Raw genomic sequence first — 12783 nt, forward strand, 5'->3', positions numbered from 1 at the left:
TTACATGAATTTAGGCTAGCCATTGTGAGGTAACACATCAGCTCAGCACTTGTGTTTATGTTTTGTCCTGTGGTTTTACCCACAACTCCGTTGATATGTGCAAAATTTTCCTTTTGTATCAGATTTATTGTCATTGCACAGAGTACTGCATGTATCAAAATACAACAAAATACAGTTTAGCATCTAAGTGCACAGCTTATGAAGATTAAGTGAAGCTTGAGGAATATATACAGTAATATTTAAAGCTGGTCTTCTGTCAAAAGATTGCTAAAATAACGGAGGTGTTTTTAGATCAGGAGATTTTTTAATAGATCTACGAACACTTGAACAACATTTCCCTTTTTCTTGTTTTAGTACTGCATGAACTGCGAACAATCATAGTTCCGAGAGCGCCATTTAGAGGAACTTTTTAAGCTCCTATTTTAGAGCAGGTACTCTCCAAGCACAAGAGGAAGCTTAAAGGGGGGTATTATGCTCATTTCAAGCTTCATATTTCACTCTATGATCCTTTGGAGTAGCTTAGCATAATTTACAGTTTAAAAAACTCTTTATTTTTCTCACACTGGTGCTCTGTGCAGGCCCTCATACAGCCTCTGCCTGAAATGACTCAGTCAGTTCGGTCCCTTTGAGAAACCCCGCCCCTACAAGCCAACTTTCTTCTGATTGGCCAGCTTTCCAAAGCCTGCTGAGGCTGCACTTTGTGACATCACAAATTGCAGCGTGTAGAAAAAACTGTGTGAAACCTGGCGTTCACAGCAGCCTGCAGACCGAGCTGAGAAGCCTGGGGATTACTGCATCATACTTTTACCTGCAGATTTGAAATTCACCCACACTTTGACTGGACATCCAACATTGTAACATTATATGTGTTAAATGTGCAATTCCCCCTCTGTAAGGGAAGCAATGCATTGTGGTTTTTGAAGTCTTATGTCTCATTTCCAACTGTGTTATTATGAAGAAACAAACTGACAGCTCCTATAACAGCATCCTATGTCCTGTTGTTGGTGTATCGTTGGTATACTAAGCACTGGCCGTTTAACTGTTCATAGTGTTGGTGCAAATGCAAACAGAAAGGGGGTTTACTACACTGATGCAGTATGTTTTAGACTCTGACCAGAGATGACACGACATTCTCATGCAGTGAATTTCCACCTCTAGAGTTCTCTGTGAAAACATTGTGACATTTCGTCTCCTGACTTTAAGAGAAAGCAGACTGAAATGCCTTTTATTTTGGAGTCTTAATTAGTTTCCTTAAACTTGATCCAATGTTTGCAGCTCTTATAGCCTCTTATGTTTCCGTCTTCGCTCTTATTGCTCTTCTCTCACACTGCAGCACACACACATCTCTCTGTGATCTACAATCTCTCACGTGATGGGACCACAGGACCTGTCAGGCCTCCAGTGCAGCTGCACCGTCTGCTCCGTCCATGCCTCCGCCGGTGTTGTGAGTGCGGTATTCGCTGTTGAGCGGGGACATGCGGGGGCCTCCGTGCAGACTGACAGACGCTTTGGGAAATGGGACAAAGTCTTGCAGAAAATATGTCTGGAATGTGTAACAGAAAGAAGGAGAGAGAAACTTTCATAACAAGTCCGAATGAGGGTTAACAGTTACGGTAATCTGTCAGTTCATCAGTGAGGTAAGTGTTTAACCCCTCGGCCTTGGAGATAACTCTCAAGGATATTAGCCAAGCTGTGGATATCATTGACATCTATAGAATGTGTGCTCATTTAGTTTAGAATTTACTTCAGATAATTGGGGTCAAGGTTTTGGGACATGTTGCGTATATAATAAGAGTGCCCCTGTTTATCCTCATTTACTGCAGTAGAGAATTATGTTTATTGTTGGCCCAAACTACTGTGTCATATTGGTGCTGCTGGAAATGTGTTAAAGTTAAATGTAAAGTTTTACAAATTTTGGAAGTAAGTTTATCCTCTTTCTTGCCTGTAGTTAGATGAGAAGATTGATACCACTATCATGTCTGTGTTGTACATATGATGACACGGCTATGACGGTTAACTTAGCTTAGCACCAAGACTGGAAACAGGAGGAAACAGCTAGCCTGGAAACAGCTAGCCTGGCTCAGTCTGAACGAAAGATAAACTTCAGACGCGTGTCGACCAGCTAATTTGTTTGTTTAATTTTAACAAGAGCAAGTTCATGTGCATGACGATTTCCTGGAAGGAGCGCAGGGACTTCCTGGAACATTTGCATGTAGTTACCAGGCAAATAGCAGTGTTCAGGAAGTCACTGCACCTGGCAAAGAAATAGTCCCGCACACAGCCTCCCAATAAAACCACAAATTGTTATTGATTACGCAATTGATATGTAGAGTGCTAATTAGTACAGTTTGCTAATAGGCAACCTTTGACAGATTGTGAACTGCAGGTGTTAATTTCTTTGTATTAAGAGGCCAGGAGCTTAAATGTTTTACATTTTTAATAAAATAACTTTATATTTTTCATATTTTTCGCCCAGAATTCTACAATGTACACAGATCACCTTTCAGACAAATTCAGTTTTAAACAGGTTATTAAGGCCTCACTCAGCTTGCCCCTGTGGAGGCGCTTTGCATACTCGTGTTGGCCTGCTCTGCACTCTACACCTGAGTTGCATCCATGTTGTACCAGTGCACACATGTCAACAGCCTGTACATTCCTGCGAGCTCCCGCATTTATACAAGCCATTCTGCAGCTCGTCCCGTATTGTTGTTACTCTCTCATTTCCCACCTCAGGATCGGATTCAATCTCTGAACTTCCACTGAACTACGCGACGGCCGCAGAAGCCGGCTAATTACTTCTGATAATTCTTTGAGAAACATCACAGAGACGGTGCGACGGTATGACAAAGTGACGTGACGGTTTTGCCAAACCTGTTGCAACAAAGTCGTTTCAGACTCTTTCAAGCGACATTAATTACAAGCAAAAATGTTGGCGTGTTATATAATCTGATTGGCTGGAGATTATCAGTCACTGCTTGGAAAACGCCTCGAGGAGAGTGTGTCAGGAGGTTGTATAAATAAAAATGTGCAAAAATGCAGCTGATTTTACGAGGCTATAAAAGTCTCCAGAGATATTAATAATAGTGGGGCAGTGTTGAATGTGTGCTAATGGGCAACAGCTAGCTTGTTGACAATGGAGAGCAGCTATAGCTTAAAAGAAAATTACATTGATAAAACGACAAATAATTTATTGTAATTGAGCTTGAGGCTGCACAGTGTTGCCGTGGTTAGAGTTGTCGCGTTACAGCCACTTTCTGTGTGGAGTTTGCATGTTCTCCCGGTGCATGCGTGGGTTCTCTCCGGGTACTCCCGCTTCCTCTCACAGCCCAAAGACATGCTCATTAGGTTCATTGGTGACTCTAAAAATTGCCTGTAGGTGTGATTCTGAGCGTGAAAGGTTGTCTGTCTCTGTGTGTCAGCCCTGTGATTGGCTGCCGATCAGTCCAGGGTGTGCCCGCCTCTTGGGTTAGGCTCCAGCCCCCCCGCGACCCTGAACAGTATAAGCGGTATAGATAATGGATGCATGGATGGATGTGAGCTTGATTGGTATTGGTAGGTATATTTTGTCATTTTAAACAGAGCTTGCTGTTTGCACAGTGTCATGTCTTTATGCTAAGCTAGGCTAATACACATCCAGACTCTATTTCTGTTCTTAAACCTACTTTGAAGACTTTTGAATTTGTTTTAAAACAGCCACAATTTAACACTTATGCCCATATATGACCTACAAAAGCATCCCAGGCCATCAGCTGGAGGATTGACTTTGTCTGTTGTTATTTATGATGCCTGTCATCGCTGTCACCAGGTCGGATTCCAACAAAACAACGCACAGCATGCAGACCACAAGAGCCTTTGCCACAGACAGTGAGTTATAAAGCCGGTTAATGGTACATGCATGAGAGTGGAATTGTCCTGATCTAACTCATGATGCAAACCTTTTTTTCCCCATTCCTCCAACATGTCAGACTATTCTTTTAGTGCACAATAAGAAAGAAAGAAAGAAAGAAAGAAAGTAGTATAAGTATCTTATTTTAAAACACGGGTGATAGTGTATTTTTTAATTGCATTACTATCCAAATTATTGCCCCAGTTGTGTAGCTCTAAATCTGGTGGATGAAGCTTCATGTCACTTCATCACTTGTAATGTTGTGGGTTAAAAAAGGCCACAGTCTTGGATTTCTTTAAATCACTTTAAGGTTTTTAAAGGAACATAAGCTTAGACTGTCACATGTGTTGTGAAACAGTTAGCATCCTAATGGACTAGCGCAGAAAAGTTGTTGTTTCAAACCCACTTATCCTGAAGACAGACGCACAGCCGTAATTTTTTTTACATGTATTACCAAACAGAAACAGCGATAATGGCAGTGATCTCTGATGAAATGTCTTTTTTTAAAGTGTTATACACACAAAAGAAGGTGAAAAGCTTCACTGCTTCATCCAAGCCATCAATGTCTCTCAACATTTACCTTATGAGTCCTTCAGAGGGGATATTCATCATGTGTTGAGAGAGAGCAAGAGAAACAGAGGGACTGAATAAAAGCTTCATCTCCACCTGCTTAGCAATGTAAACAAACACAGTGAACAAGGAACACAGACGCTCTTAGTAACACGTGTTATCATGCATGTTACTGCGAGTGAGTGTTTTTTTAATGTATTTTCTTTGAGATTATCTTTGGAAACTCTGATTGACATCTGTCTATTTACAGTGTTTTGTCAGTACAGTGTTATCAACACTTATGTTGACAAGCTTAGCAGTGAAAAAGAAACGTGGCACGTTATGATTGGAATGAGTGAACCTTTATACAGTTATAGTTGGTGTCAATTAAGCCTCAGAGAAACACATTAAGTTAACAGCCATGCCAGCAGCTCTGCGAGGCTCTAACTGGGGCACAGAGGTGCTTTGAGGTAAATGCTAACATCAACATGCTCACAATGTCAGTGCTAGCATGCTAAGGTTTAGCAGATGTAGCCAAGTGTTTCACATGTTTACAACTTTAGCGTGCTATCAATTTTGTGAATGGTAAGTGTTGACTACTTAATCACAACTAGAAGACATATGAATTGGAAATCTGGACTAGCTAGCCAGCCCTGCAGCCGCCTGCAAAGTCGTTTTGTTCTCTTCTTCTGATTGGTTGTAGTGTCCAGTGGTGTTTTGGTCTGCGCCCCGATGGTAAAGCATCTTGGAAATAGTTATTGAACTTTGAGTTTAATATGCATTTGGGGGCCTTCCAAGCAGCCTTATCACAGTGGTCTTTGGTCCGTACTAAGTTGGTCTTCTCTCTTTCTTCTTGGATTTCCTGTCTTACGCTTTCCTGTCAAATAAAGGGAACATTTCGTTAAGAAAATTATATATTAAATCAGTGGTTCTCAACTGGTGGGTCAGGACCCAAAAGTGGGTCGCTGAGCTGTTTTCAATGGGTTGCGGAAGTGTGCTTGAAAAAAAAAAAAAAAAGTTGTTGCAGAAAGTCTATGCTGCGCTTTTATTTTGAAGGACATGGGTTCTATATATACAGTAACTGGTTTCCTATGACATGCATGCGGTTGAAGTTTAGTTTATTCACACTCCATGTATCCACTGATTGGTTAATCCCAGTTACAGTTACATTTACATTCTTGAAACGTGTTGAGCCCCACAGTAGTTGCCTTTATGTTCTTATGCAAACTGCACAGATTTTAATTAAATAAATTTGCCTGGCTAAAAAATGTGGGTCGCAATTGGTCACTAAGGAGGTGGTGGTGGGTCCTGAGGCGAGACCAGTTGAGAAATACTGTATTAAATAATAATTCATTCATTAAGAATAATTGCATTTTTCAGCTAATAATGGAACTAAATGAAAAGTCACATCATCAAATGTGGAACAATTCAAGGGGGTAATGACATCTGGACCAAATTTCATGGTACTCCATCAAATGGTTGTTTGCTCACCAAAGTCATTTGGAAAAATTGTCGTCAAAACCATGAATGTCACCCAAGTTTGTGCCAATCTGTTGAGGGTCACTAAACTTATTAGGATTTGTCTATTGGGGAAATCTAAGTGTGTAAAAATCTATCGAAAAGTTGTCAATGTACTTCACTCTGAACCCACAGAGTCAACCTCTGATCCAACCTGAAGTTAAGATGTTTCAGCACCAAAGTGGTACACTGACGGACCCTAAAGCTACACTGCTACAGTGTCAGACAGAAGACAGAAAATATGTCTCTGAACCTAATTCTGTTGTTTTAAAGCTTTCACTGGGGTTAAACTGTACTTTTGGATAGCACAGCCTCAGGCTTTTTCTCGTCAGACATTGATGAATGTTGGACAGGGTGAACTTCTCCATGCTTTATGTCTAACACCTGTTAGCCACTTGAAAGAAACATGCAAATACTGTAGGTGCAAAATAAATGCAAATTTTGCAGTGAATTATTTATCATCTGATTGCTGATGTATTTGTTATGTAACGTGTTTATAGCTAGAATCTTTTGCGTGCATGTTTTTCATCATCCCTGAGCTAATTTTGGAGTCAAACTGTGACTGGTTCCTGAAGCTTGTTGTATAATTCTTTGCATTCTGAACATTCCCTCCAAATGTGCATGCAAGCAACGGATGTCAGGGCCCCCCACTCTTTTTGATTCCAAACTTCAGAAAAGTTCAATAAATCCAGGGAAGAGCGAGAGCGTAACTGCAGACAGGACTCATCCTCACATTCATGTCTGTCAGCAAAGCATTTTTTAAATATCTCAGGGATATTCCTGTAATGCTCTCAGCATTTGTTGGAGGCAGCCGCTGGGTTGGGCGGGACTGAGAGCGGGATTACAGGCAGACAGAGTGCTGAGAGAGACCTGCACAGCTTCCAATAATAAGCTCTCTGAGAAGTGTGTCATCCCTGCTCGCCAAGATGTGATGACACATCAAATTCAACCACAGAGGACAAATTGCTAGTCTGACTTTCTCTTGCAAAAAAGGTACTAAACGGGGAACTTCTTCCCCCAACAAGTGAACTTTCTGGACAGGTTGCGGCTGACTCCTGGTGACCTTTTTTAGCCACATTTTTGGGTCTGACTCAGCCAGCCACAGAACTTAATCCCCTCTGGTTTCAGGGTTTCGTGAGACGCTTTGGCAAAGCTGGGAGTGTTAGTTGGAAAACAGGGCGTGTGGAGGTAGCGTCTGGCGTTAGTCAGACGTCAGAAGTCGAGGCCAGTCGGCCCCGCCCAGACGTTCCTCGCAAACAGTCCTATTGTTCGGCTCCTGAGCTCGAGAATTCCTGTCGAGTCGAGGAGATTCCTCGCTGTGTAATGGGGTATTATGTTAGCGCTGGCTCTATTCAATAGACTAATGAGTTATGCCAAAAGCTAATGTCTCAGGGGAGTTCCATTCGTAGAGCCGCATAGTTTGGAGGGTAAGTGCCATTGTGTTGGCTCCCGGGGCCCGTCCGCATGCATGTTAACCTCTAAAGTGTGCAGGTACAGGGACACATCTCCTTGTGGAAAAGCTCCTGCAGACCTGACAGCTCAATAAAGCTGCAGCTGGCTGGTGACGTAGAGGGCATGTGATTGTGTTGGAGATAAGCCTGAAATAGCCGAGTCACAGAAGCGAGCATGCAGCAGTCATTTTGATAAAGGCAATCTGATAAGAAGGTATGCAGTCAGTGTGTTAAAAGGGCTGCAGTGATATGGTATGGTACAATAATGTCAGTGGGGAACTATTTTAAAGTATTTCTATTTTAGTGTTGTCGGCGGGAGATGATTTTTACTCGTTAGGTACTACTTGAGTATATTTGTTGGGCATTCGCTTTAACTTTAGTGAAGAACCTGAGTGCTTCTTCCGGCACTGACAACTGATCTAAAACATGTTGTGCATCATTTGCATAAACCTGAGAAGTACATGAGCAGAAAAGTTGTAATGGAGCCACTTTTAAATGGGAAAGCGTCCTTATTGCACAGTTCCCGGGTTATGTAACATGTTGTGCACAAATAACTTGCTGTATCAAACATTATGCTGCTTTCTCGTGGTCCTAATAACATTTCCTCTACAATCCCATGAGAGCACAATATCAGCACATCTATTCTAATAACAGGAGGTTGGTTTGGCAGCAGGCTGTACCTGTGTGGTGTGATTAAAACCAGCTGAATGCATTTCTCGCGTGTCATCTAAACTTTCCCTCCATTGTCTTCAGATTACATCTGCAGCCCTGACTGTCTCCTGCAGCGGGACAAACTCTTTAAATTGTTTTGCAAACAAAAAAGTAGGCCTGGCTGGAAATATGACATCAGTATTATTATGATTGGAGTCCGCACGCAGGAGGACACAGCAGCGTCTCTTTCAATACGCCCGGGGCTCAGAATCCAGCGTAGATTTGTTTGCTAAATGGGCTGGAAAGATAAGACTTTCAAACTATTTGCATTGGATTGTTCGTCGCTGCCAGTTTGATGAGTGATGGGACGAGTTTCGGGCGCACCAACGTTTGAACTGAGCCCAAGAACAATTTGTATGACATTCATCCTAAGTGCGCCGGAGATAATGTGGGGACAAATCTGACAGATTGATGCAACACATTCGCGCTGCTTGACTCTCTGCTGTGCACGGTTCGAAAAAGTGACTGTGATGATCGAAATAACTTTGTAAGAACAGTTCTGCTGCTTTCTTGTCCGAGGCCTATTAAAGGATTCGTTAGGAGAAGTGGTTTTGCTTTCTGGTTGATGCATGTTTGGAAATATACATTACTGAAATGATAGAAAAATGATAGAATGATCACATCCTCCTCTAATGAGGACACTCTACATCCGGGGCTGAATTCTATTTATAATCTGATTTGATGACCTAAAAAAATGAACTTCTATTAAATCTGGCAAGGTTTGCGTTTCCTCACTTGTGAAATGAGCTAGCTGAGTGATTGACTGAAATGACTTTTGTTGTACGAGCCAAGATGAAGCCCGAGATATCCACGGAGGTGTCAGGAGTTCTAGTGTCATTTAGGTTGGCAAACAGATGCAGGGCTGTTGAAGGAGGGTGATAAATGGTAGTTAAAGGTGTAAATAATTACCCTTATCTGCAATAACCATCAGAGGTGAGAAGTGAGTTACGTTACTGTAACTCAGGTTTTTGTTGAATTTAAGCCAAGTTACTCGTCAGATAACGACTGAGAAGCTCCGACTGGAAGGTGGCGGATATCTCAAACTATTTTAAGTTGTCATTACAGAGCGGCGAAAACACAAGGTGGCGGTTGTGTGTTTGAAATGAGAGCTGCTGAGAGAAACCTGAAATCCACGTAGAAATTGCAGAGTATTCTTTGGTTTGGCGCGCAGATGAAAGGGAACAGTTAGCCGGGTATTTATTGCTCTTTGCCTCGTTGTCTTCCACATCAACACTTTCTTGTTATCACATCTGAGGCTGTCTCTCCTTTTATCCCCCGTGTGTCTCACACGTTTTCTTTTCACTTCTGCTTTTTTTAGTTTAAATACAGACTTAAAACTGTCAGACACTGAAGCCAGACTATTTCTGTTCCACTTGAACTTCACAGAGTTTTTAATGTTGTGGCCTGTCAGTTCTTCTCTCCTGTAAACAAATCAGTTTGAGTTCATCCCATTGCGTATAGAAAACAGCACAGACGTTCAAAGGTTAAGGATGAAGCATTGAAAAGTACTGTTTAAATAAGTGTGAATAAATTTATTTAAATTTGGCCAAACTTTGGCACCTTGGTCACAAAACATTTCATAGAAATGACAAACCGAACACGTGACCAATATGGCCGTCAAATTACAAAAGGAATAAATAAATAGATCACATAGTAGCAACATACAAGTGACAACTTAAATTATCATACATGCAGATAAATCTGTGATCCACATGGAAGACTCCCAGCAGCGACTGTACTGCAAAGCTACATTGACCTGTGTCTTGATGTACAGGAGACGACCTGTTGTGTAAAATCCAGTAAATAGTTTCAGTCAGTGATAAACTGTCACAAGGCACATGATCCCTTCTTTTTTAGGCTTAACAGGCTGTAACATAATGGCTTTTTTAAATATAAGAAGTGGGACTGCATTCATCCACACACGGCACTGAACGGAGGGATTCAAATCGAATCCTTCCATTAAAGTCAAGATTTTTGAAATGCTATTTGTTGGAGTCCAAGCTGAGTCCAACCCCGACAGCTTCAGGATCAATGGATGTCCTTGATTTGCCAGACGAGGGGCCAAGTCCTCAGTTCAGCTTATCTCCTTTCACCTGAACTCCTGTATTGTCTTTGACCTCGTTCTTCTCATGAAGTACAGCCAAGCTGAGTTGTAAACGCTCTCTGCTCATGACGCCGCAGCAGCAGAGCCGATATGGAGTACGTTTGCCGGCCGTATAGGGGCTCTCCAGTGTCCTCCACAGATGGCTTTAGAGGAAGGCCCGTTGTTCCTTCCCCCTCTCTGTATGACATGGTGCGGAGGTTTTCCGTCTTCTTTAGGAGGCCGCGCTCTCGCCCTCCCATGCTCTCGCCCTGTGATGCTGTCTCAGCCTCCACTTCTCCAGCAGCAGGCGGGTTTTCAAGGCAGCCCTGATTGCCAGAGGCGACACCCGTTTCTTGTTGCTCTTCTTCATCCTGTAGACAAAGACGGAAAAGAAATTAGACATCCGAACCACCAATCTTCCAAGTTATGTAAAAAGTAAACCTATATCTGGGTGGATTTCAAGCTGTCAGTCTCTCACATTCAAGCTGCTAAGTACGCCAAGTGTCACACATTTGTCGAGAGGCTCAAGGAGAAGTTTGTGTTTCCAGTTATTAATGTGTCAGACATTTGGCGCCACAAACTTTGTTAAGGTTTAAAGTATGAAACATGATGGTACAAGTGAGCAAATGTAGCTCTATTACCAAAATAACTCTCACAGATAAGTGGTGGAAAGTGATGCAGCACACTGAAGGTACATTCCATACAGTCTTATCTTCCACTTTTATGGAATTATAATGGTGCTCAGTCATCATAATTAACAGGGAATTCCTTGCTTGAGGGTTAATCTCCAAATTCTTTCCCTTCAAACACGTGCTGGCTGTTTACCTCTCAGGCTCACCCAGTTTAACTCATGAGAAATATGTACTCTGGGATGTTTTGCCCTACAAAAGACCTCTGCGTTGCGTGCAGATATAATTGGCATGTGCATTTATTTTGCAAATACACTTTGTGGTATTCAGAGTTCTTGTCTTACCTCTTAATCCTGCCAGTGTCGGTTGCCAGCTTGTGTTTGCACTGCGTCCCAGCGCAACCATCGCCCTCGGCGGAGCGGATCACCGTTTCTGGCGATGTCCCATACCTGTGAGCGAAGGCGCACAGAAAAACACGATGAGAGCGAGTTCACATTTCAATTATTCATCCCGAAGTTTCGACACATTCAGGGGCATTAAAAAGGACGAAGCTTGTTCTCACATGTAATGGAAACAACCACAAAAATAATAGACTAAGGCGTTTCAAGTATCACTGACAGTAAATATGATCGACATTGTTGTTATTGCTTGTACATGAGATGTTTTTAAAGCGGTGTTAAAATCCAAATTACACACCTGAGGTGGTTTTCCAGCCGGCAGAAGTTTCTGCATGTTGTGTCGTTTTCCCGCGTACACTGGCAGCGGGGTCCGCTGCTGGTTGCCATGGAGTCCGCGACCGCGCGCCTCGTCCTGGGAGCGTTGCCCAGTCCATAGGAGACCACGCGCCTGCAATGGAACAGTGACACAATTCGAAATCAACAACTGAAATTAACGGTCAAATAAAGTTCACTTACAGTTTAAAACGTCGTGTATGACGTCCAAAAGAGTGTAAGTTAGCTTGTGTCACTTAAAGTTAAATTTATCCGAAACTGGTCAAATAAACTGGACTTTATTTTAAGTTACGCTTACACAAAGGAAGTTAACGGAAAACTTGCTAGCTTAACGTGCGTGCTAATGGTTCGTCAAATAGTCGTTGTTCGTCATTACAATGTTTTAAATGGCTGGTTAATTTGGTCGTTTTTTGCCCAAAATAGGTGTCTCATTCTATAGACTACTATAACTACTGGAGGGCATCATGTTACTGTTGAAACACAGATATGAGGCTAATTGTGACTTACTCAGGTGTGTTGACCCATATGATGTCCAGGTGGCAAAAGTAGACGCACTCCTTGTCCAGGAAAGTGGCGCAGGAGCAGCGTTTGTTCCGCACATGGCGCTCCTGGGAGACGGCGGAGGCAGTGGGTGTCTCTCCAGCTGGCGCCGATAGCACTGTAATGAAAATCATCGTTATTAACAAGTGCATAGAAACTTTCAACCCAGCAGGAGCATAAATAAAGCAAACGTTTGTCGTGTTGTCAGTAAAGATGCAGCATTTTTTTTCTCAGATACTTGCAGATACATGCAGAGATAGCAATATAATTTTAAACTGTAGTAAAAGTAAAGTAATTAGATTCTACTTATATTGCGTTGCTTGAATAAGTGTTCAATCACAGAGTAATCAGCTCAAATAAATTGTTTCTCTGTTGGGGAAAAGCGCAAGTTACCTGTGCTCAACATCCAGGAGTACATCACTGATAACACGGAAACCAAAATGTGTAAATCCATTTCCAGGCTCTTCTAACAAAAAGTAATACTAAAGAAAATGAATAATCCTCCAAAGGTGGAAAATTAATCCTGCAGTGTGTGACTCCTTCGCAAAGTGTTTCAAAGTGTGATCCTCCTCCGAGATTCAGGAGCGCAGGAGCGTCAGTCTGGAGTCTCTCTGTCAGTGTGGCCCCACATGTGCAGCCCTTTGACTTTATACAGGAGCTTCCACCACCCCTCCTCCTCCCGCAG

General features: G+C 42.3%; 1 protein-coding gene across 1 annotated transcript; it reads right to left on the reverse strand.

Annotated features, from left to right (window-relative positions):
• Positions 1-9642: 9642 nt before the first annotated feature.
• Positions 9643-12702, reverse strand: edn1 (endothelin 1). The gene is made up of 5 exons (XM_069681703.1): positions 12492-12702; positions 12066-12216; positions 11524-11673; positions 11172-11276; positions 9643-10569 (listed from the first exon to the last, which is right to left on the reverse strand). The coding sequence occupies exons 1-5, from the start codon at positions 12550-12552 to the stop codon at positions 10431-10433; spliced, it is 606 nt and encodes a 201-aa protein (XP_069537804.1). The 5' UTR covers positions 12553-12702; the 3' UTR covers positions 9643-10430.
• Between the last annotated feature and the right edge of the window lie 81 nt (positions 12703-12783).

The sequence above is a fragment of the Semicossyphus pulcher genome, unplaced genomic scaffold (assembly GCF_022749685.1).
Source record: "Semicossyphus pulcher isolate SPU_LCO1_2020_fin unplaced genomic scaffold, fSemPul1.0.p SCAF_5, whole genome shotgun sequence".
Classification (NCBI taxonomy): domain Eukaryota; kingdom Metazoa; phylum Chordata; class Actinopteri; order Labriformes; family Labridae; genus Semicossyphus; species Semicossyphus pulcher.

Excerpts from the sequence above, each read along its gene's own strand:
- edn1 (XM_069681703.1), bottom strand. The coding sequence starts at position 12,552 with ATGGATTTACACATTTTGGTTTCCGTGTTATCAGTGATGTACTCCTGG. Across the intron at positions 11,674-12,065 it reads ATATGGGTCAACACACCTGA|GCGCGTGGTCTCCTATGGAC; the intron begins GTAAGTCACAAT and ends GTTCCATTGCAG. Across the intron at positions 10,570-11,171 it reads GACACTGGCAGGATTAAGAG|GATGAAGAAGAGCAACAAGA; the intron begins GTAAGACAAGAA and ends CTTTGTCTACAG.